Source organism: Columba livia, chromosome Z (genome assembly GCF_036013475.1).
Source record: "Columba livia isolate bColLiv1 breed racing homer chromosome Z, bColLiv1.pat.W.v2, whole genome shotgun sequence".
NCBI lineage: Eukaryota > Metazoa > Chordata > Aves > Columbiformes > Columbidae > Columba > Columba livia.
The window spans coordinates 65,024,128-65,049,395 of NC_088642.1; the positions used below are offsets into that span (position 1 = coordinate 65,024,128).

Below are 25,268 nucleotides of genomic sequence, written 5' to 3' on the forward strand. Positions count from 1 at the left end.
TTTGTGGAAGTACCGTGAAGGCTGTTATAACAGAACTACAACAGCAGCAAACAGTTTTGTAGTGTGTAGTTGTGTTTCCCATAAGCTGCTTTAGTGTGTTACATACAATAGTGTCAGTATTTGGTTGCATGCAGTATTCTTACATACACCAGTTACAATTGTGTGCCTGTTCTTGTCACTTCATCGTCACATCTTTGTTTGCTGTTTTGAAATGATCACAACAAATTATCACATGTGTTTCTTATGTTTATTTTGATTTTAATGTAGGAAAGAACACTTTCTTGCTAACATGTAATTGCAGTTGTAATTCTCCCTCCATCACTAATCAACACATGCACCACAGGCAACAGCAACTCAGGAGCAATAACATAAGCCTCTCCTTTTCACACAAAGCCATGAAAGAGAGATTGCTTATTTATTGTGCACACCCTGAAGCCAGGTACAGTTGGACTGTTTTCCTAGAGCTCCTGTGCAGTCACGTTTATAGGGAATGCACCTTATGCCAAGCACATTGCAGACTAGTGGCCTTGACTAGATTGTGGTGAAGTGGCATCAGCAAATGGTTGGACTCTTTGAAATACAGAATTTTTAAGTCAAAATGAGTTCTTAAAATTCTGTATAGTACTTCATAAGAAGCCAGTGCACCACTGTGATCATTAAGGTGAACTCCTTGTGTGGCTTTAGGTGCTTTTTGCTTCTTGTGGGCAATGTAGCTTACTGTTAGCTGGAAGTAAGGAAAGTGTACTTAACACCTGTGTTTTTTTTATATCTGCCTTCGATGTCTGTCTCTAATAATGACTGTCTTTAATTTGTTGAAGCAAATCAGCATTTCAAGACCTGAGCTAATTTTCTTAAGAAAAGCAATACTAAATTTAGTATACTTTTTAGATCTGTGGATAGGGCTTCTTTATATTGTATGTTTTATTGGGTTTGTGTGGCAAAGTTTTGGTAGTGGGGGAGCTACAGGGGTGGCTTCTGTGAGAAGCTGCCAGAAGCTTCACCCCATGTCCAACAGAGCCAGTGGCAGGTGGCTCCAAGCTGGACCCACTACTGGCCAGGGCTGAGCCATTCAGTGATGGTGTTGGCGCCTCCGGGATAATATATTTAAGAAGGGGAAAAATACGGCTGTGCAGCAGCAGCTGGGGAGAGGAGTGAGAATCTGTGAGAGAGACAACTCTGCAGACACCAAGGTCGGTGAAGAAGGGGGGCAGGAGGAGCCCCAGGTGGTGGAGCAGAGATTCCCCTGCAGCCCATGGTCAGGCCGGCTGTCCCCCTGCAGCCCAGGGAGGTCCATGGTGGAGCAGAGACCCACTTGTAGCCTGTGGAGGACCCCATGTCAGCACAGGTGGATGCCTGAAGGAGTCTGTGACCCCGTGGGAAGCACTTAATGTGTGATTTTACAAGCAGCGTAAGTAAATCAGGTTAGCCCATAGTCCTTGTGGATGCACTTGATTTGATAGACATACTGATTTTTAGCTTACATTGATTTAAAACACCTATAAGCCAAATCCAACACAGCATTGCCTATAGAATAGTGTCCGTGTAGAGATTTGATTTTGGTTTAAATCTGTTTTAACTTCAAATATGTGTAATTTCTGTCTATGACTAGGCCAGACAGTGAATGTTAGGAACACAGGATTATTTGATTTTTCTGGTTTGTTTTACATGTAAGGAAGATTCTCTTTCCTTCCTGCCTTCCTTTCCTCTCTCCCTCCCTTCTTTCAAGGGGTAGAATAATGATGTAAAATGTCTATAACTTGCACATATATTGATCTGAAAATAGATGAATAATAAAGTAAGTATGGGGTAAAACCAAGGAAACCCCATTGATGCATGGCCTAGTAATAGAGTCATTACCAATATTAGCACACTGTAAACAGTTAGTTTGTAAGTTATGAAGTCTGGTTTTAAGTCAGGAAAAACTGAAGTTGCTTGGCAAGTCATTTGTTCCAGTGGTCCCTAATTCCAAATCCTGTTAAAGCTGGTGGAAAGACTTTGTGTCAGCCACTACTTTGTCAGGTCTTTTATAAAGTCTTCCTCTCATCACAGGGAGGGATTGCTTTGACGTTCATGTAAGCTATTAAACACTATGCACCTTCCAAGCTGGACACTAACCCACAAACAAATACACAGTGTAGGACTTATGTTAATCACTTCTTTTTTGAAAATATACAAAGTTTTCTGTTTTCATGAAGTTCAGAATACTTGATGTCAGAGTTAGTTTTTGGAGAATGTTGATGGGTAACGCACAGCATTGCTACCGCAATGTCCAAATACCACAGTATTCTTTTTTCCTCTCTTGCACTCAATAGCTATGTTGTGTACCAAATTCATTTGAAATGGATTGCATTCATGCTACATCAGTGTTTAAAAGTGTCACCTACGGAGTATAGGCCTTCTGACATATGTACTACTTTTGTAATCTTTCTGTTCTTCAGTTTTAGGAATGCTGGGCCATAGCAGGCTTCTTACAGCAAAATATGTAAATCTAATAGCTCAAGGCTCTTCTTTAATTTTCACTGATATTAGTAATTCTATACTGCAAAGCCAAATATAGTTAAAAAAGCGATGCACTTGTTTAGGCTTTGGATGGATAAAAAGCTTGCTAAATCTGAAATACCACCTTTTGTTCTGCTGAAAGCGGTTGCAGCCTAGATCTGCAGCTGGTGTTGGGAGGTTCTGACAAAGGCGCGTGTTCACTGGCTGGACTGGACGTTGCTCAGTGGAAATGACAGTCGGGCTAAGTGAGAGAATGTGGCACAGTGCAGTACAAATAATTTAAAATGTAAGAAAACAGAAGCATGCGTCTTACTACAGTGTGCAATTTTTAAAATTAGTTTTTAAAGGACCCAAGTCAGAACTGTAAAAGCAGTGATGGAACAAAAAAATTTTCTTAATATTCATGCAATGGAGTCCTCACCCTATGTGCTTCTGTGAATTACGTTGATTACACTGGTACCCCAGTTGTGGCCCTTCAGGTTGAATAATTTCTGAACTGACTACAAGTAAACACTGTTTATGAGGCTATTCTGTTGGTGTTGTTAGAAAGGAATGAAAAAATTAAAATAATCAGCAAAATTCACACAACGTAATGTGTTTGGTTTTTTTAAACAACTTTTGGTTAGTCAGCTGGGCTTTTTGCTACAGTAAAACAAATAAAAAATTACTAAACGGTAGATAAATTTTAGGTGTGTGTTTTGTCATGGTTTAACCTGAGCTAGCAATATAGCCACGATAGGTACTCACTCACTTCCCCCTTCCCACCCCTGAACAGGGGTGAAAATCGAAAGGGAAGGGAGAAACCTGTGGATTGGGATAAACACGATTTAATAAAACACAATAAAAATAATATGCTACTACTAAAAATAATATATATAAAATGTAAATAGAATATAGAATAAAAGATAATGCATTTCCTCCCTAACTCTGTCTGTGCTGAGCAGCCAGTCCCAGGAAGCAGCACCTGGTCCTGAACAGCCGATGCCAGAGAGAGAAAAAGAAAAACGCAGAAAGGCCTCGGCTGCCAGACAACAGTTAAAAGCATTAACTCTGTCCCTGCCTGTTATTTTCTTGTTTTCAAACTTAATGCAAACAAGGACCATGCTGGCTGTAAAAAAGAAAGGTTTCTGACTCCATGAAGAAAATTAACTCACTTTCAGTGAAACCAGCACAGGTTTCTACCACCTTTTTGAAAGCTAAATGTTATGCTGCACGTTGAAACTGTTTTTGTCACTACTCACTAGTGCATCTTTGGGTTTTGAGTGACTATTAATTTGAAATATACCTCAAAACTCTTTCTTGACAACTATGACACTGTTCACTTTTTGTTACGTGAACAGACATTGGATTGGTGTGGGGGGAGTTGCTTTTATCCTTTTTCGCTCCTAAATGTGGGTTGTAAATCAGAGAGACTTTACTTAGCACCAACACATATTGCTTCCTGCAATTTTCATCCATCCTATAAGAGACTGAACTGGGAAACAAGAGTGATAAGGACATATTTCTAGGAAGCGAATGGACAGAGTAAGATAGATAGGTCAATGACTCTGTATAGTCAAATATTCCATTTCCTTGGCTAATTAAGGCTAAAAGTTTCTTTGTGTAAACTGTAAGTTTACAATTTTCTTCCTGTAAAGGGGTTCCAGTAAATCATTGTGGATAGCTTGAATGTTCACAAAATGTAAGTAATGCTAGTACTTTTTGCTTTACTCTTGGCAGCATTATCCCCAGACATATGTAATGGTTTTTGCTCTCTCGCACAGTCTAGATCAAACACCTGCTCCCAGGTTTATTCTCACCACCCAAGGCTGTCAGTTGACACATAAATATACAGACCCATGAAAAGAGCGTATTTTGCCCTTACTGCAGGCAAACATACTTGAATCATAACACTGCAGGAACAAATTGAAGAATTTCTGTCAGAGCAGTATTTCGCATGTAAAAGTTGAATAAAGTTTCTGCCTAATTTGGTTCTCAGGACTCTAAACAATCTGAGTAGTAGAAAATTAAAATCAGTATTTTCACTATGATGTATTAGACTCCCCATCCTAATTTATGACAGCCACTTCCTATATTTTCTGTGTGGGCTTTTTACGAGAGTATGTGTAATATGCTTGTATATTCTACTCTGGTTTTACAAAATAGAATTTTTGCCCTTTTGAAGACTCATGAACAGAAAGTACAGTTCAGTTTTGCCCTTTCTTTGTTGATCTGCTGTCCTTCTTCTCAAGCTCCTTTATTTTCTGAGGGGAAAAAAACAGAGCTTCTTCTGCTGTTCCATTTTCCTTACAAGGATTATTAGGCTATTTGGATAAAGTTTTGGATAAGAAAAAATTTCCAGGCGCTACTTTGACCTGGTGGCTTTAAAACTTATGTTGGTTACTGTAATAAGCAATACTACTTCTCATTTTAAGGACAATGATAAAGAGCATGAAAAGCTTGCTTAGCAGTCTTTTCTTTCTGTCTGATTTTCTTCTTAATTTGGCTTTCCAGTCTTTAACAATATTCCGTGACTCTGGAGGAAAACATTTGAAAAGGCAATAGTTAACCTCTTGGACTCAGGAAGGCTTCCCTGACTGCAGCAGCTCCTGGAGTAGCCCCCTGGTATCTGTCCACACCAGCAACAGTATGCATTAGGAGATTGTGGTTAGTTCTGCTTATTTCTCCAAAGAGTCATCCTGCTGCAGTCTTACAACCTGTAATCCTTGGGAAGGAGTCGGTTTCCTCAGTGGGTTATTCCTTCTTATGTATTCAGCTCTATTAGAGATTCGCTGCTTGGTTTTATTTTCCAGATAAAATTCCCTGGGACAAATGAAAAAAAAAGAAGACTTATTGTTTGTTTGGATGTTTATTTTAGACTGCCATGAGCCCGCTCTCTTAATTCCTTTTATCTGTATGCAGAGGAGTGTAGGAGTCTCCTGCCTGGCCCTGCCTGCGAGTGCTGGAAGCTGCTGATGAGCAATGGCTGACTGATGGGATGTGTGTTACCCTGGAGGCAGTGGTTTGCGAGAGGACTAACTAGAGTCATCTGGCAATGGTTAACCTAGGGTTGGCAGCTCTTGAGGGAAGGGGCCCTTTAAACTGATAAGTGTGGAGAGAAAGTTTATGCTATCTTTCTAAATTAGCTTTTCTTTAATGCATTGAGACCCAAGTGCGCATGTGTATGTATATGTACCTCAGATTTAGAATTGTGTGAAGTCTCCTAATGGTATCTTTAGAACTGCTGACAATTAAAAATGATGAGTACTAGGAAATTTTGTTCCTGCAAGAAGGTATATTTTGCAGAAGCCCGGCTTATATGCAGATGGTATGAGCATTTTGCCTATTCTAGTAACTTGATAAGTAAGCAACTGTTACGGGGAATTTCTTGCTGATGCCTAGCTATAATCTAAAAGAAATCAGAAGTAATTCCTTTGGCAAAACTGATTCTGTAGCACAGTTTTTATGCTACCTCTTCTTATATTCCAAATGAGTGAGTACTACAAAAATAACTACATAGTGGAAGAGTGATCAAAAGTAGAATTCAGAATTCAGTATGATACTGAAAAAGCTGGTACTATTGTGGGTCAAGGTCAGTACCTTTAAAAATGTATGCAGTAGCAGCATAACTATTAGCAGGATAGATTTGATCTCTTTTGGTTTCTTATTTGTTTTAACATTGTGAAGTGAGACTGTGGCAATCAATCATATTTGGAGGATAGAAATGAAGCATGATACATAAAACAGGATGCTGTGAGCTTTCCTATTCCTTTTGTATATATATGCTACAAGGAAGAAGAATGGCTTTCATGTCGTTATTGATAGTATACGAAGGACTTAGGGGTTGTTTTCGGGGTGTAAAAACAAACAGGATTCTACTTCTGACCTGCCATATTAGAAGACACTGACAGTCTTCTAGGAAGTGCCAGTAGATTCCTGCTAATTTAGGATGCTGATTCCTGTTAATTCAAGGACTTGATGGCTTCTCCTTGGCTAGAAAAGAATTGGAAGTTGGTCTCTGACCATGTAATCTAGAGCATCTGAGACTGTTGCTGGCCTGTACACTTTCTTGTAAACAGAGTAAGCTTTGCTTGGAAGTATTTTTTATTATTATTTTTTAAATTATTTTTATTTTATTACATTCTGTGATTCTGTGATTCAGTGATTTTGAAGTAGATTATATTGTCAGAAGGTCTCTCTGGGTTTTCAGCTTGTTTTGTAACCAGATAAGAAAATGCATGATGTTGAGGAAGAATTACTGAAGAAATAGAGTCAAATTCTATCAGATATAGTTACAGGCAGCACAACCTTTCTATGCTGAAGGCTCAAGGCCATGAGGCAATTTCAGGTCTGCATAAATGTGAAAATCAGTACACCAGTTTCTAGACTTTGTATAGGTTTAAGTCACTTTCTCCTGTCTGATGAGCTATCATTTGAACTTAGCAAAGCTGCTAGAAAATACAACATTTTTCCTCACAATCTAAGAAATGGTCCAGAGCAGAAAAGTCTGCGTGGCAGCTGAATACTTATTTTACATGAGATTTTCAGTTCATCTAGCAGATACAGGATTAGTGTATTTGTTCTTAAAATTAGAAATAGTAATAATGTAAGTTACTCATAGTTATGTAACCTTCCTTGTTGGCAAATTTGTTAGGGTGTTCTATAAATTGTCAGGGTATATTTTTCAATTATTCAGTCGTCTTTAGGAGTCTGGAAACCTTGACTAAAAACTATCCAGTACTGAAAAGGCTTTCCTAGTGCTATCACTTACTCCACATATCAATATAAAATATTGTGCAACTTGTCAGCATACTTCACAGCATTTGATAAACATTTGCACAAAGTTCATGTCTGGTATCACACTATTGTTTCATTTATATCCTAGGAACTTCCTTCTTTAAAAGTTGAATTAAATAGTAGAATAAATACACAGAATGAATGTGACAGAGACTCTAAAATGCAGTAGTAGCCTTTGACTTTGTCAAGAGAAAAGGTCCAAGGATGTGAATTTATCATGAGCCAGAAGTTACCAATTTATACTCACACTCAGGTTTCTTTCTCTTTCCTCTTGACCTGTATATTTCCATTGTATTCAAATCCCATTGTTTGTTCTTGAATTATGGTTCAAAGGTCTATCTTTTCTGCGTCTATAGAGCACACCCTTTTTTCCAAAGAAAAGTTGTTTGTTTTCCTATATGATTACTATAGATTTTTTTTCAGGTTCCATATTGCTATATGTATTCAGTTTAGAATCTTAATCACTTCTGTTGTCTGTGTTGTTTTCCCCTGCCCTCTCCTCTCCCACTGTTTCTACTGTCAGAAGATGGAGATGTACTAATGTTCAGAGATTTCTTTTTAGTATCCATGCCTCAAGACTATAATCAACTGGAAACATTTTACGGAGAAACTACCTTTCCATTGTAGAAAAATCTTCAAAGATTCCATCTCTCAGCTTGAGTTTGTGTGTTGGATCTTTTCAGATGACATAAACACAATGCCGTTTGCTCAGCACTTGCTAAATCAAACACAAGTTTTTTAGTGCAGAGAAATCCCCTTTCAGTTAGGATCAAAATCTGGTGCATTTCTTCCTTCCATTGTTTTATGTGTTAATTGAAACTGAATGATGCAAAAAATGATGCAGTAAAATCTAGTGAGCATATGTTTAAGATAATTACAGCAAATATTGTCTTGATCTGCCGAAACAGTGTTGGAAGCTCTTACAGTATCTGAACTTTGATGCTTCTGTTCTGACGCTCTAGTTCCAGCAGGTTAGTATTCTGCATTACCACACACAGCTTATTTTTGATCCTTTCAGTTGAAGGATTGCAGGCGCACTCTGTCTTTCACCCTCAGTGCAGGAAGCTTCTCATATCACTAGAAGCTCTGTGATTGGATCACAGATCTCTTCAAATACCTAATCTGCTTCGTAAAAGAGTTGAACATGGATCATTTAAAAGACTGGTGGGACAGATGTAGTCTGTTAAAGGCAATCTTCCTTTTGGGGAAAAAAAGCACACGTAGATGTTTATCTTCAGACCTAGTTGAAATACTTTTTTGAGAGGAAAGAGTATCAAGAAGATAAATTTGTTCTTACCTGTTATGTTGGCACATCTGTGTGATGGGACACTGAGGGAGAACATGGTGTAGATGAAAGGCTGGAAAGCAAATATCTCCCCTCACCCCTGCTTTTTACCACTATGTCCTTTCAGGCTGAGTAATTTCTTTTAGTGTCACATTATACTTAAGCACTTTTCTGTGACTTCTTCAGTTACTTTGAATTCCTTGGAAACCCTTCCTGCTTCTTAGAAATTTCCTACTTGACCCTTCTTCGATGATTCTTCTGACTGATCATGTTCACTTGTTCTTGGGAAAAGCAGTAATCATACAGTCTCTGCGAAGAACTGTACTCTTCAAGAAGACCACATCATACCCTTTCCTCCTTTTTGTTGAGCTGCACTTTTGTAACAAAACATGCAGACTACAGTACTTTTGTAGTGAAATTTAGAGAACTGAACTAAATGTGTATATTTTGTTATAACTCATATATACAGGTGCTTTTTTTTTCTATTTTTTTACAAATTCTAGATAGATTAGCATGTCAATTATATGCATAAAAAATATTCGGATCTGTCAGAGCACATTTGTTGGGAACAAACAGAAAAGAATAAAGAGCTAGTTGCTTCTGCATGTGATTCATTCCAATTTTGCTCTGGTTGATTTTTTGGGTTTTTTTTTGCCTTGAAATGTAAAAAGACTTATGAGTAATAATAAAAAAAAAACACTTGACCGCACACAGTTATTAAAAAAAGGCACAATTACTTGTACATTCCTTTTTCATATTCTGATTTTGTGTAACTAATGTAATATGTATCAAGACCATACATATTAGCTATTTGTATTTTTCTGTTAGCACTATATTTGCCATTAAAAAAGTAGAAAATAAGGCTTGAAGGTTTTGTTGTATAATGTTTGTTTTTCAGAAAGACAAGATCAAATAGAAATCAGTACATAGTCTGTTCCCAAATGAGTTAAATACTTAGAAACTTGCTCAGTGGTAACCATGTTGGCCTTGAGTGTCCCAATGTGTGCTTTGAAAACTTAAAAAGTTTGTGAACTGAAGACAGTCAGGCTTCAGAGTCTAGAAAAAAATGAAAGAAACTGTCAAGGTTTTGTTTGCGGGGTGACAATAAAGCTATGGGAGATGTATTGTTAAGCCCCTCTCCTCCCCCTTCCCCCTTCAGCCCCTCCCTCTCCCCCCTTCCCACTCAGGACAGGCGATTGGGAGGGAAAGAAGGACAGAGGGAAGAGAGTTGGAAAAATTAAAGATGTTTTACTAATGCTACTAATAAGAATAGAGAAAATAATACAAAATATACAAAACCAATCTTGAAAGTCCCAGCAACTGCAGAGCTGGCAACCAAAGTCCTGGATTGGACTCTGCAGCCAACCGGAGCTGGGTTCAGTCTATCACTAGGCCTCAGTTCGCAGGAGTGACTAGTAAGGTCCTCTCCTAATGTCAGCCTTAAGGAAAAGGGGCTGAGATCCTTGTGATCTCACACTTTTATATGAAGTATTCATGTGAATGAGATGTTATATTCCGTTGGTCAGTTTCTTGGTCACCTGTTTCTTGTTGCCCCTCTTGTGAGATGTCCATCCATGCTTATCAATAACTTTGCATTCCATTTCTGTGTTTACCAAAAACGTGTATCTGGTTTTCCAGGAAAATGCAGCTAATATGAAAGCTTTAGCTGACAGGCAAATTCATTAAAAGAGAAACGTGTTTTTCAACAAAACCAGGACAGAAACCAAATAACTATAAATAGGATAGGATGAAAGTTATTTGTTTGAAAAGTTTGGCTATACCTGTGCAAGCTTCTCCAGATTGAAAAAAAAAATAAGATCAGGATGCAGATAGCAGTCTTCCCAGTGGAGTGCACTTTATTCAGTTTGTTTTAGTGTGACATGTAGGTTTGTCTACATATAAGACCTGTTTTATATGTGCTGCTGCAAAGAGCATATATCTTGGGAAATCAGAACATGCTGTTTGCAAGGACGAATCCAATCTCTTAGGTGAAACCATGGATGAGATGAGACGTGCTGTCTTGCTGATGTGACAGTGTCCTCTTGCACCAAGAATGCTCCTGCAGTAAAGGGACTATTTTTAAGGATATGAGGAAGCAGGTATTGGTAGTGGGATAAAGAAAGCTGTTTTAAAATATTGTCAACAGTAGCTGACTGCCATATTAAGCAAAAGGACAAGGAAATAATTTAGAAATACTTCTGTGTTGAAGCCCAGAAGATAAGATGTGGAGCTAGGCTGCTTGGTGTCAGACGACAGTCCTGACACACTAGGCATCTCAATGACCTGGAGGAAGGAGGGTGGTCTGTGGGGTATGGTGTTGCCTGAGTGCCAGCTTTGCAGGAATGACAGAGTGGGAATACCTTGTGAGAGCACGGCGCTGTGTGAATAGGATTATTTAAGTGTAACATCGGACAGCTATCACAGGAAAAGGGAAGCCTGTGTAATGCTTTTGTATAGAAGTCCTATATTTTAGTAATGAATAAGTAGCAGTGAGATTGTAATGCTGACCTTTTCATGAGGATGCTGACAGTGATGCAGAAATGCAAAGCAAGATTTGATGAGTTGTGAAGGCCAGGCTGTAATCATGGAAGGTTTCAACCATCCACATGGAGCCTGCATCAATATCTTGCCAAGACAAGATGTAGAGATACAAATTTTGTATGGAATAAGTAACACTTCTAGAACAATCAGTCATAGAAACCAAAAGGAAAAATACTGTTCTGGATTTTATTTTGAGTGATATACAGAAATTAGTTCAGAAAGCATTAGAGAGAAAGTCTCTTTACCTCAATACAATGTGAATCACAGGATTGTGCAACTTGGAAGGAACCTCTGGAAGCTGTCTTATCCAACCTGCTGCTCAAAGCAGTGGCAATTTGGGAAGGTGTCTTAGGATCTTGTCAAGTTTTGACAAAGGGTGGAGGAGACTGAGACCAAGGATAGAGATTGCAGAACCTTTCTGGATAACTGTTCCAGGGTCTGACCAGCCTTAGTGAGCTATGTCATTTTATATCTAGTTAGAATTTGTTCTATTCTAACTTCTGTCCATTGGCTCTCGTACCATCCACTGTGCTCCTTTGGTATCCTTTTACTAGACTTAATCGATGTCTTTCTTGGAGGAGCCCAAAACTAGGCACAGCCACACAGTCATTCTCAGAAGTGCTGAACAGAATCATTTTTGTAAACCAGTGACTGTACTCTTTCCTATACAGCAAGTATGTTGTTAGTCTTTGCTACAAATGCATGTCACTACACAATGCTCAACTTGTTGCTCAGAAGGACATCACTTTTTCTGCAAAGCTGCTCTTGAGCCAGTTGGGTTGGCCTTTCAGAATGTCCTGTTGTGAGGCCTTATTCTGGCAGGACTTCGCTTTTGGTGAACTTCATGAAGTTCCCATCAGCCCATTTTTTCCGTGTATTAGGTCTCTCTGAACAGCAGTCCAGGTGCCTAGCGAATGTATCAGTTGCTCCCCTTAGCTTTGTATCATTTGTGAACTTGCCAAAAGGCACTTTAACCCATCTTTGAGGTTGTTAATAAAGACATTAAAGTACTGGCTTTGGTATGGATCCCTGAGGGATGCTTTTAATTGCAAGTCGCCAATTGGACTCCACACCACAGATCACTACCCTTTGAGCCTAACAGTCCAGCCAATTTCCCAGCCACCTTACATGCTTTTCAATTCAGGTCTCAACTGTTTGGTGATAAGGAAGTGAGAAACCATCTCAAATACAAGGTATACACCATTGCCTGCTCTCTCTTTATTCTTACAGTCTGCCACCTCCTTACAGAGGCAGTCAGGTTGGCAAAGCGTTTTTTTTCTTTGGTAAATCCATGCTAGCTGTTTCCAGTCACCCTCTTGTATATTAGGTGGCTAGAAGTGATTTCCAGGATGATTTGCTCTGTAACATTCCTAGAAAAAGAGGTGAGGCCCAATCTTTAATGAAGATATTTGTCTTTTTAAAATTATAGTTAAATAATAGCAAAAGAGGGTGGACCAAAGCAATTTGCCTAAGGATATTCACTTTGCAGAAAGGGAACCACATAAAAATAAACCAACTAGTAAAATAACCTTCAACCCCTCCTGAACACTAGAACAAGTAATGCAGAAAGCCAGTGAACAGTTCGAGGCAGTGACTCCCATCTACAAAACAGGCTTGAGAGGGAGCTGCAGACCAGGGAGCCTGGCTGCTGCCACACTTGGGAACATGGCAGTCTGTCTTCAGGAAAAACAGGAAAAACAAAGCAACAGCCACCACCAAAGAAACAAAACAAGCAAACAAAAAAAACGACAGACACAAACCAACCAAACAATAAAACGACAGGGAGAGAGAGAGGGCACTGAGTGCAGATGAACACAGTTTTGTTGGGAAGTATCAGTGTGGCTCCTGTAAAGGGAAATCTTGCTTGATTAACCTGCTAGATTGAAGAAGGGTGACAGTAAGCATGTGGATAAAATCTGATCTGTATTTTCCAATTGCCTTTGACAAGGCTCCACTTGGAAGGTTATAAAAAAAGAATCCATTCCTGCAGGATTGGAAGAAAGATCCTTTTAGCAACAGGGAACAAGTTAAAGCAGAGGTAACGAAGGGTAGTGCTTATGTACCTCTTTCAGGATGGAAAATTGGAATCAGACTGCAGAAACTGTTAGGCTAGTGCTCTCTCCTGAGTAGCATCTGCTTTTGCCTCTACTGGAGACAGAGCACTGGTGATGGGTAGACCCAGAAATGACCTCATAGAATCATAGAAATACAGAATGCTAGGGATTGGAAGGGACCTTGAAAGATCATCTAGTCCAATCCCCCTGCCAGAGCAGGAACACCTAGATGAAGCTACACAGGAATGTGTCCAGGTGGGTTTTGAATGTCTCCAGAGAAGGAGACTCCATGACCTCCCTGGGAAGCCTGTTCCAGTGCTCTGTCACCCTCACTGAGAACAAGTTTCTTCTCAAGTTTAAGTGGAACCTCTTGTGTTCCAGCTTAAACCCATTACCCCTTGTCCTACCATTGTTTGTCACCGAGAAGAGCCTGGCTCCATCCTCGTGACACTCACCCTTTGTATATTTGTAAACATTAATAAGGTCACCCCTCAGTCTCCTCCAAACTAAAGAGACCCAGCTCCCTCAGCCTTTCCTCATAAGGGAGATGCTCCACTCCCTTAATCATCTTTGTTACCCTACGCTGGACTCTCTCCAGCAGTTCCCTGTCCTTCTGGAACTGAGGGGCCCAGAACTGGACACAATATTCCAGGTGTGGTCTCATCAGGACAGAGTAGAGGGGAAGGAGAACCTCTCTCGACATACTAACCACCCCCCTTCTAATACACCCCAGGATGCCATCTGACCCAGTTGGGCATTTCTCACATTCATGCAAGCCAGTCATTGACTTGTATGGGTTGGATCTTGTATTCCACATTGTATTTTCTTGTCTAGGCTGGCCTGAAATAGTTCCAGCTTCTATATAACATAACTTCAGTTGGAGACTGTTTCACAGTCAAATGAATTTATTTGGAAGTGCTTCAGATATTCCGACTATAAACCTACCCCTTATTTAATATAATTTATTTAGTTCTGCATGTCTTTCATCACCCTAAAAAGTCTTTATGTACAATTTAACTCTCTTAAAAAGTCGTCTTTAATTATTGTCGTATGCTTGTGACATAGTGAGTAGGGGGGCAGTATGTATGTATATATGCATGTAAACATTGTAAATGTGCTCGTGTTTTTAAAGTTGCAAGATAATGTATTCAGAAGACAGAGATTCAAGCTGGAGCGTTTCTAAAATAGACTTAATTCACTCCCTTATATTCATGTAATGTTGAATACACTCCTTAATTAGGTAAACAGTGGATATTTTTTTGAGAAGACATTTTGCCATTTAGTGCAAAAAATGAACATGCTATGAGGAGTTAGGACAGTGTGGAGGTAAAGGCCACTGCAGTCTCTCTTACAGAAATTGATGATGCCTGAGGCATGGAGAATGGAAGAAGAGCCAATAAAGTCAACTCGTGAATGTAGCTGAGTGGTCCTGAAAATAGCTGGAGTCTTATGTGTCACACAAAGGAAATTGCTTTAATTTTTCATGTTTCTCGTTTTATTCGTACTACATATGAGACTGTGGCATGTGAAATGCAGTGTTTAGAGTTACAGCTAAGTCAGAGATGCAATAAACATATAATGTGCTTCAAAATACTGTGTATACTGAAATAACTTTTTTTAAACCCCGTCCTTAAGTTAGCAGATATTCTGGTCCGATTTTTTTGTGCCTTATCTCAGAGGGATTTTGTAAAGCATAAATTTCCTGTGAAGCAGTTAGGCACTGCCGTTGAGTACAGCAGAAAAGGCTGTGAAGAAATTAGCAGCCCAGCCTTCAGAACAGAGCTAGAATAACGTGTATTTGTATAGGATATGAGGTTATGTTTTAAACAAAATCACATATTAATTGACTGTTCTGTGTGCTGTGTTAATATAGGTGGGAATCTTATTGTTAAAATAGTGTCCTAACTACATAATTAAAATATTGTGTCAAACCCACAAGTTTAAGTGCAACATTTAAAATAATGTCTTTTCCTTCAAGCACTTTCCAGTTTGACTTTGAAGCTTTAGCATTGGTATCCTGGCAACTTTATTTGCATTTAATTTTAATAAAATGAAAAACAGTAAATCAGCTGGTTCATATTACAAAATAAACCATAGTAGTAATATAGTGGTAGATCAGGGCTGAAAAAGGGGATCTTGTTAATAAGTTGCTTAAATAGTTGCTGAAAAAAGAGGAATGGTAAGATATATCTGCTCAGGTTGGCTGGTGGTTTCCCTGAGAGTGAACAATTATTCCCCTCTTAACAGGATTCCACTTCCTACTGGTCTGCATTTCATCTCAGGCATTTCCTTACCTAAAAAGGACTGTCTGAAACTTCTTAGTGTATGTTACAAACAGCATTATATCTGAATTTTGTAAACTCATATTTATAAATTTTAATCAGCTGTTATACAAACAACTCTTTATGTTTGAAGTATGCTAAGTGTCATCAAATTAGAACTAATTCCTGGGTGTTGGGAACTTTTTCCATGGTCATATATTGATATGGTTTTGTTTTAGCTTAATGATTTCAGTAGCATCTGTGGTTCTTAATTTTTTATTTCCTCTCTTATAGACTGAATCTTGAAGAAGAATTGGATCAGCTGAAAGCACAGCGATCTGTGGGTAGGTTCACAATACAGGAGTTCATCTGCGTTTACAACAAAAAAGGGCAGATGTATTTTGTGTGTATATGTGTAGTCTATTTAGAATAGTAACTTTAAGGTTATTTTATTTCCAAACATTAATTTATTTTTCTTGAATGTGCATTTTGTAAGCATAAGGCCATACCTATTCTAAGGATGTTTACCCTTAAGTTCTCCACATGCCTGTTAAATCAGTGACAATTTTTATATATGGATACATAATAATACATGTTTGCAACTTACGTGTATATACTACACATAAAGTTATTTTGTTTACGATATCTATGACTATATAAATATACACATGCAAAATCAAAAACATGTTTAAATGCTCATGAAGCTTTCCTCAGAATCAGAAGTGGTTTGTGCAGTATTGAAATGCAGCGATAGAGAAATTTTGTGCTTATTCAGATTTCTTTTTTTATACGTTTTAATTCTTTTTTTAGTCTCACAAAGTATGTCAACTTGAAAGTAAATCAAAATGGTGGAATCCTTGTAAGAACTGATCGTGAATATCTTCTTTTATATTTTTGCAATCCTTACAATAGTGATGGTTCTGTGAAGATCAGTCTTTGTCAGTTGGATAGGTAATATATTACCATTGCCTCTCCATCACTCCTCTGATTCTTTGTATTATTTGCTGTTTCTGAATGGTCTGTGGGAAGTATTCAAGAGCGTGTAGTTACAGTCCAGCTGGGTATCACATTGGTGGTGAATCCTTTAGGCACAGTATTGTGCAAAGGAAGGGAGTAGGAGCTTGGAGAAGTACTCTGCATATTCTTAGCAATAAACCCTTACCATTCTTTATATCAGTTTTCTGCTGTTGGCCACTTTCTGCTTTTGTGATAATGTTGGCCACTTGAATGAAAAAATCAGATTTTTCTTCCCTTTATTTTAAATTTATTTTATTGCATCTGTGAAACTAAGTGGAAATATCCAGCTGCTGAAGACAGAAAGTTACTGTTTTCTTTCACGTTACTTCTTATGTGTTATTTTCATAGCCCCAGATAAGCTGAAGGGATCTAGTGAAGGTTTCAAATACTGACTTTAAAAATCACTTCTTCGTTTTTGCCAGTTTAGTCAGTCTTTGCACAAAGAGAAGCAGAAAGGCAACCAACAGTGAGAAGGAGTTGAAGGCCTGCTGAGCAATAACCATGTGTTTCCAAAAAGCAGTCAGATCCCTGAAACTGCCAGTTCTTGACATGTTTAGTGCTTTAACCATTAGTCTTTTATTCCTTCTTTTTTCATTATCTTTTCAGATTGAAATATATTCTCTTTTGAAAGTGTATGGTAGATACACACTTCTAGTTTGGTTATTGGTGTGGTGATTGTTATTAAATTTGGACCGAGAAAAGCAGTTAAACTACGAGTGAAGTGCATTAGGCAAATTTTATTTACCTTTTCCAGCATTTGTTGTTATAGGTATCATTTAGATGAATAGGAAATTTTTATAAGATACCAAATTAAGTTCAAAGACATGTATTAAACAACACTTTTTGTTACCACATATGACTGAGATGATTCTAGCCATTTCAAAACTTTTACCAACTGAAGTATAAAACATAGTCACTCACCTAGTCCATAAAAAGTATTTTCCTGTTGTTCCCTTTGCATATCACAGAGTATTGTGGTGTGGTGGACACTTTTATCAATTGGTTGACATTTTCTAGAAGACTACACCATAATGACTGGAGCTGGATGTCCATCTTTCGGCATAGATGAGTGTATGTCAGCAATCCTTGATTGCATGCTAAAAATGCACATATGTCCTCTGCCCTGAAGTGTCTGCTAGATGTTTACCTCTTCCCAAATAAAAATACAATGTCAGGTCTGTTATCTGTAGTTTGCCGAGAGTCCAGACTCAATGTGGTCTAAATACGCTTTGTTCATAGTCTTAGTAAGTATGTGTTCTTTTCGGAAAGAAAACCTGACATCAGTTTACTCCATGTAGAACTGATCTTGGAATTCAGTTTCACCTTAGCAGGTACCTGTTTCCATCAGGCATCATAACACCAAGAGGGAAATTCTGAAAAAAAGTGGCTGAGCTTCCCTGTATTAAAAAAGGCTCTATCCTCTTACTTGATTATATATCAGTTGTGTTTGTCAGGAGGAAGTACTGGATAATTTTATTGCTTTTCCATATAATTTTCAAACCTTCCAGTCAAAGATGAGGTCATGCGATAAGGAAACACTGTTCCTGCCATTCCTAAGTTTTTTTCCATTCCGATTCACTTGTCCATGATGTCTCTTTCTCCATTGCCATTTATTTTCCTGTAGTCATCAAATCCAAATTCACTATTCATGCTATTCATATCAATATTTGTGTATGAATGCAAGGAATACATTGGCAGGTACTCATGTAGTTCCTCCAAAAGTGGGGAAGTGGGTCCATCTAATCCTTTTCAGAAAAATAGCAAGTACCCTATTAAAAGATGGTAAACTGTTGGCCCCCTTTTTCTTCAATGAGGCAGTTTGAAGGCTTGCTTTGTTATGAGACTTCCGCTGAATCCACTGTGTCTCCAGCTCAGGTGTGAGAATGGCATTCACCTCTTCTGGTCTTCACAATGGTTTTTCCCACTTTTCAGACTTGGTGCATTTTTGGGAGCATGGGTGGCTTCCACTGGAGTCAGTAGCATAGGGGCTTTCTGCAGTATGGCAGTCTGTGGGGGGAATCCTTCACCTGGCGCATACTGGAGGCAAAAATCTTATTTTTTTGTTGGTTCATGTAGGTACTCTATGAGTAGTTTCTTATTTGTGCAAGAAGGTTTTCTGCAAATAGTAGTATTGAAATGTAGTATCATAGTTCAAGTGCCATTTTGGTAGCGGTGTTGAACTGACTCATCATCAGATTTGGTGACTATTAATTAGGAATTAAGTGTCAAGTTGTAAAGCTGGCAATTAACTATGTTTTCTCAGTGGGATGTAAGTATACTTCTGTAAGACCACAGTAATTTGATAACTAAAGATAGTGGGGTTTATGACTTGTGGGTCTGTTCCTTGAGGGAAAACTTGTTATTTTTTTTTATGTAGGAGTATGATAGGTAGAGCATATGTCTTGCTGGGTAGACTGATATGATGAATCCTTCTGCTATCATAGACAGACAGACAGACAGTTATAGGTGATGCTGTTTCATTGCCTCCCTAACCAATTCCTGTGAACAATTACATAGCAATTAGAAGGGAGGAGGGGGAAAGGAGGCTGAATTGGCCATTTACTTTCTGCTCGATAGAAAGGGTTATGCATCAGTGACCTTTGGCTTTTCTTTAATTTATGTTTCTTGTGACTTCTACGATGATACTGAACGTGTGTATTTTTTTCTTTTTGCAGTAATATTCTTTATTCTCTGCCTATAATATGTTTATTTATAGATAGAGTTTTAAATTGTATTTTAATATATCCACATAATAAACATAACACCTTGTGTGCTTTGATCAATTTCTTTGACTATGGGAAATAATTTTTCTTTTCAGTGGAGTACAGTAAATGCTGATATGAAAGCTACAGCAGACATTCAAATGAGTGAATATTTAGAAAAAGATGAAAAGCATGTTCATATTATCTTTGTGTGTTACTTAAAGAATGTTGTAAATGTATGCAGTACCACTGTGCTGGGGGACTGTAGTCTGAAATAACATGGGAACTAACATATTAATATCAAGGTAAAGGTACATATTCCCCAGATGCATAGTTTTACCTTTTTCAGCTTTTATTATCTTTAGAATAGTGTTCCATTTATTTCATGAATACAGAAGTATTAATTGGCCATGACATTTTCCAAAGACAAAAGAAAGGTCTAATTCACTCTAACAAACTTGTTAGTCACTGTTTATATCAAGAGGATTGTGAATCTACAGAGAGTAATACTGTTTTTTTCTATGCTTGCTTTGTTTATAAATCAAAAGTTTTTAAGTGACCTGCAGGGTCTGCATGTAGTTTGAAATGATATTCTAAAGCAGACCTCCACCATGTAGCACAGATATTTATCCCTTAAGATTAATTCTTTAAGTTAATTTTTGGGGAAGAAGGGCAAGAAAAGTACTGTGAATATTGTGTTGTTTTTACAGTGTTGGGATTTTTTGTTCTTTAATGTAATATTTCATATTCTAAGAAAAAGTCCTTCTGAGGTGTGTAATTGCTTATTTCTGTGAGCAGTGCACAATTTGTGAGTGGTAAGCTCTTTGTTCAAATTTAAACAGAATGTATTTTACTTCTGATTTATTGTACATATTAGTACTTCAAAACTTTTTCCTACCATTTTTCTTTTGAATAAATCTAATTGTCTAACTTGTCTTTTTTTTGTGAGATTTTTAGTACCTAAAGTGCATAGCTGTCTCTGAGAGTGATGCTTGGAGTCTTGTTCACTTTCATTAGTTGTATCAGTTTCTAATTGTTATGAATTCATGGTATTACAATGGAATGATTTGTGTGATTTATCTGATGAAGTACATGATCTTTCACTTAACAAAAAAAGGGGTTTAAAGTTTTCATCCATCCTAATTCTGTTACTGTTTGCTTTGTTCACCAATCACTCTGATCCTCCTGGCAGGGGACAAGACCTAGAGAACAAAACTGGTAGTGACTGTGTAGATAAAAAGGCAATGAATTCTGCTTTTAAGGCATAGAGGGAATAGCCTATCAAAGAATAAAAATCAGAATGAAAGTACAGCGTCTTTAACCTGCAGATCTATTGTACCTTTGAAAAGCTTGCACTCTGAAAAAAAACATGCTGTGATGCTACAAAGATTCATAATTATGTGACAGAACACTTTGAAAAGAGGTCACTCTTTAGAAACTGACCAAAAGGCTTGTTAAGAAAACAGACTATGTTATAAATAATTGCAGAAGTAAAGAATGCATTTCTTTAAAATGTTTAGATATTGTTTTAGTGAAATACTAGGTGTCACAATATACTTTATTTATTCTTTGATAGAGATGTATTATTTATTTTCTGATAGAGCCATTTTATAAAATTAGTGCACATGACGGGGTCAAGAACAGTACTCCAAAGCGGAATATGAAAGAAGTTTCACATCAGAGGTTACAGAAGGTAAGATACCAACCCCATCAAACAGATCTAAATTTTAATATAAGAATCATATATATGAAAGTCAGTACGTACGAATTCAGGCCATGATTTTCCTTTCCCAACTCAAAAATGTGGATTTCCAGAATTATGTCAGGAGTTCATTCTAGTGAAGTAGCTGTGACCATATCACCTGAGATAAACATGGTTAATGGCAGAGAAAATTAAAAGAATGTTTAGAGGTATAATGAAAAAAACTAACAAATTATCTAATTAGAAGTAACATATGCTTAGCATTTTACCACTTTTAAGTTCTTAACCTTAATTTCTTTTACTGAGTATTGAACTTTACATGATATCAGATGTTAATCCCCATAGAGCTTTTGCTACAGCATAAAATTGATGCATAATAGTGATAAATCCACTTTTTGTAGTATTTAAGTTTTAGCACAACATTGCATATGCAAATATTTTTTACATATGTGGGTTTATCACTCTTTTCACCAGGTAGTGCCTTATGCATTTAGTATTCTTTGGCTTAGCAAATATGATGAGTATTTAATCTTTACTGCTCAACATTCTACATGTTTTACCTTGCACAGTAACAAGATGTTCTTAACTAGTTGCTATTTGTATTGATATTTGTAATATACACAAGTAGTTTAGTATGTTAACAGGTGTTCACTTAAGAGGGCTCACTTGTATTTTACCATATGGTTTGCTTGCTGCAAAGAAAAGACATCCTTCAAACAGTATCGTGCCTTTTGTTTGTCATTTTGCAAAACAATATTTGTTTAATTACTTATAAATCTTTAAAAGCATGCTTAAATTGAATAAACACAAATCTATTACTTTGAATGTCAGTTTGGGTATGTCTATTTTTTATTTGTGAATTAACTTGTAGGAAGTATGGTAATTTACAGCAGATGATGTGGTTGCATATACTTGTAACACTTGCCATATGGTCAGGCAATGAAGGCTGTCATCTCGTTATTACTGAATGACAAACACCACGTTAAAACAATAACACACAGAATAGGAAGTGCTCACATTCATTTGTCTTAAGGTAGAGTGAGTAATTGAAATAATATGAATGCTACCATCTGAGATGTCACACAGTTTATGCTTGCTTATCATCTATATTTCAGAACTATAATTTTGTTTGCCAGGTACTACGTAATTTTTATCTCTATGGATATACAGACTTATGATGGTACCTTAGGGATAGGTGTAGAAGCTATTCATTGTTTGTTTCCTTCCAGCTGTCATACATGACTTTAAGTGCTAGTGAGTGTAAAAGGTTGCTTTAGAAAACTGAGAACATAATAGCAGAATCTCAGTTTAGGAAGGTGTTTAAAGAAAGGTACTGGTCTAACTCCTTAACATTGCGGAGGGAAGTATAAACTATGATTTTGGTTGCATTGAAGCATTTGGAAAAAATCCCTTTTATTTCTAAATTCACGCCATAACTTTATGTAGACGTAAGGCAATCTCTCTTCATTGTGGAAGTGCTATGAATTCCCACAAAGGAAGGTAGCAGTGGATAGATGTGCATATTAAAGGTTTGCTGTCAAACTCACAAATTCAATATCAAATTCACAATTGTATATGAAGTCTGAGCAGCTCTTTCCCTAATTTACTCTGGACCTTAAGAGCACTCATTTAACTGAATCATATCTCTAGTACCCACTTTGTAAATTATTTCTTAAGTTTTAACATAATACAAATGCAGTGGCAAAATGTCCTTGCAAAAATCAGTAGCATTTTTTGAGAAGTGCTCTGGTTTCAATATTTTCAAAGTCAAAGCGAGTTTTGACATTTCATATTGCTACAAAGTGATGGAGTTGACCAATATTATACAAGGTGAGTAGGTGGAGTTGACCATGTGCATTCTACTATAGCTTCTTGAAAAACAGCCTTTTCTACCCATGTCCAGAAAAATCTAGAGTACTTGACACCTCCTTTACTGAAGGAGTGGTGATGAAGCTTCCACAAAGCCAACCAAAAATATATCTCAAAAATGGCTAAGTGGTTAGTGAGCACAAAACTCACTTTAATGCCTTTTGCTAACTTCTGGGATTTTTTCACAGACTAGATCTTCATTTTCGTATCTGCTAAAATTAAAATTGACTCCTATTTCTGGAAATGATGGGGTTTGGTTGTAACTTTAATAAACACTCCAGGACATTGAGATTCTGTTTATTGTTAATAGCCCTAAATATGTTTAAACTTCAAAGGCCTTCACAAACAAAGGATCATCCCCCTGTACTCGGCACTGGTGAGGTTGCACCTCGAATCCTGTGTTCAGTTTGGGGCCCTTCACTACAGGAAAGACATTTGGTTGCTGGAGAGAGTTCAGAGAAGGGCAACAAAGCTAGTGAATGCTCTGGAGCACAAGCCTGATGAGGAGCGGCTGCGGGAACTGGGGCTGTTCAGTCTGGAGAAAAGGAGGCTGAGGGGAGACCTTATCGCTGTCTACAGCTACCTGAAAGGAGGTTGTAGCATGGAGGGTGTTGATCTCTTCTCCCAAGTAGCAAGTGATGGGATGAGAGGATATGGCCTCAAGTTGCACCAAGGGAGGTTCAGATTGGGTATTAGGAAAAGTTTAATTGCGAAAAGGGTTGTCAGGTGTCAGAACAGGCTGCCCAGGGAAGCGGTTGGGCTACCATCCCTGGAGATTTTTGAAAGACATGTAGATGAGGTTCTCAGGGATCTGTTTTAGAGGTGAACTTGACAGTGCTAGGTTAATGGGTGGACTCAGTGGCCTGAAAGGTATTTTCCAACCAAGATGATCCTATGATTTTATTATATGCACCTTACATAGGTTGAATATGCTTCTTCAAACTATATTGGAGAAGCTTGTAAAGAGGCTTAATTGGAATAGAAAATTCATTTTGTTCTTCATATTCTTTAGGTGCTGAGCTTGGTGTGATTTATTTGGGTTTTTTTGAAAGATTGAATTAATACCTAATTTGTGTATTTACAACATTTGAAAGAACTTGTTGATTTAGATAGCTAGTGCAGAATTTTGTGCATTTCAAAATAGTTTTCCTTCACAGAATGTTTTTTTAAATTCAATTAGTATGTATAACCAAATCAGTAATAAGCTCAAGATGCATCAGGAAGGTTCATTAGCATACTTAAACTTCTGTGTCACTTTGCTTGGAATTTTAACTTCTTTTACCATCTGCCCTTTGCTCAACAGCTGTATTATTGCAGCTAAAATGTTTTCATCTGCACCACGTTAGAATTATTTTTAGATTAAGGACTACAGATTGCTTTTGTCCTTGTGCTTAATGTAATATTATTGTCATATCATAAATACATTTGAAAACATAGGGTTTTTCCTACTGTATAGGCTGAAATATTTTGAATGCTAAAATTGCTTTTGTTAGGTACAACAACTAGAAAGAAGACTCAAAGCTATTGAAGGGGAATTAAAGAAACAGAAAGAATTGAATAAAGATTTGCTGAAGGAGAAAAATTATTTGAAAGAATCTGTGAAAGTGCAAAAGGAAGATGCAGACACAAGGGAAAGAGAGTTGGAAACGCTACATAAGAGGATTTGTGAAATAAAAAAAGACAAAGCAGAACTTCAGTTAGTGATCGATGAGCAGGAAAAAGAAGCTACCTCTTGGAGGAGGCAAGTGGCGGAAGCTAACAGGTTGAGAAACGAAAATGAAGATTTGCTGAGTCAAGTGCAGGAGCTGAAGTGTTTGCTGGATGAAGCCAAAGCAGTGGCAACCTCTGGGCAATGTAATTGCAAGATAACAGGCACCAAGGTTAAATTAAAAACAGCCAAGAAAAAGAGCTCTGTGGGACATCATGGAGCTTTTCTCAAACAGTCCATCAAGGTTATGAGTAATGTATTTGAGAACTTCAGTAAGGACGGCTGGGAGGATGTGAGTGAAAGCAGGTACGGCTCTCATTAACTTAGCCCTGTAGAGGGGACACTGTGCATATGTAAAGCACTAGCAAATGGAGACTGAATTTCAACTACTGTTGATTTGGTATTCAAAAAAAATACTGTCAGATCCTTTGAAATATCTTGGGAGGTCTTGTTCTGAGCTTATTGACTGAAATTTGCATGCAAAATTAGCCACAACTGCATGAGTATTTGAATAGGTGCCAGGAAACCCAAAAGAAGGCAATGCTTGATTTCTTCCAGTGATGCTATTTTCATGCAGTCATGAGGCTTGAAATTGACAGTTTGGCAGGTTGATTTAATTTGCTGGCCCTTTGCATATTCACCACTGACAGCTAAGGATTCCCAGGCAAGCCTACTAAGTCAGTTTAGTTATCTTGTGACATGCCGACCCAGGAGGAGAAACATTTTTTCCCCTTAATTTAGTTAGATAAATTTTGAATGACCCATTTCAGCTTGCTAGCAGATGTCTACAAGCTGTTTAACATCCTTTAAATTAAGAACCATCCACACTAATTATTTCATGTATGTTTTATGCA

At 37.6% G+C, this 25,268-nt stretch overlaps 1 protein-coding gene across 4 annotated transcripts in view; it reads left to right on the top strand.

Moving 5' to 3' along the window:
• Positions 1-25,268, top strand: part of CNTLN (centlein) — a 194,292-nt gene that overhangs the window by 105,518 nt on the left and 63,506 nt on the right. For all 4 annotated transcript variants that reach the window (XM_065046182.1, XM_065046183.1, XM_065046184.1 and 1 more), the window contains 3 exons: positions 15,711-15,760; positions 20,737-20,828; positions 24,200-24,720. In XM_065046182.1, the coding sequence (XP_064902254.1) occupies positions 15,711-15,760; positions 20,737-20,828; positions 24,200-24,720 (663 nt within the window). The remainder of the gene's footprint in view (positions 1-15,710; positions 15,761-20,736; positions 20,829-24,199; positions 24,721-25,268) is intronic.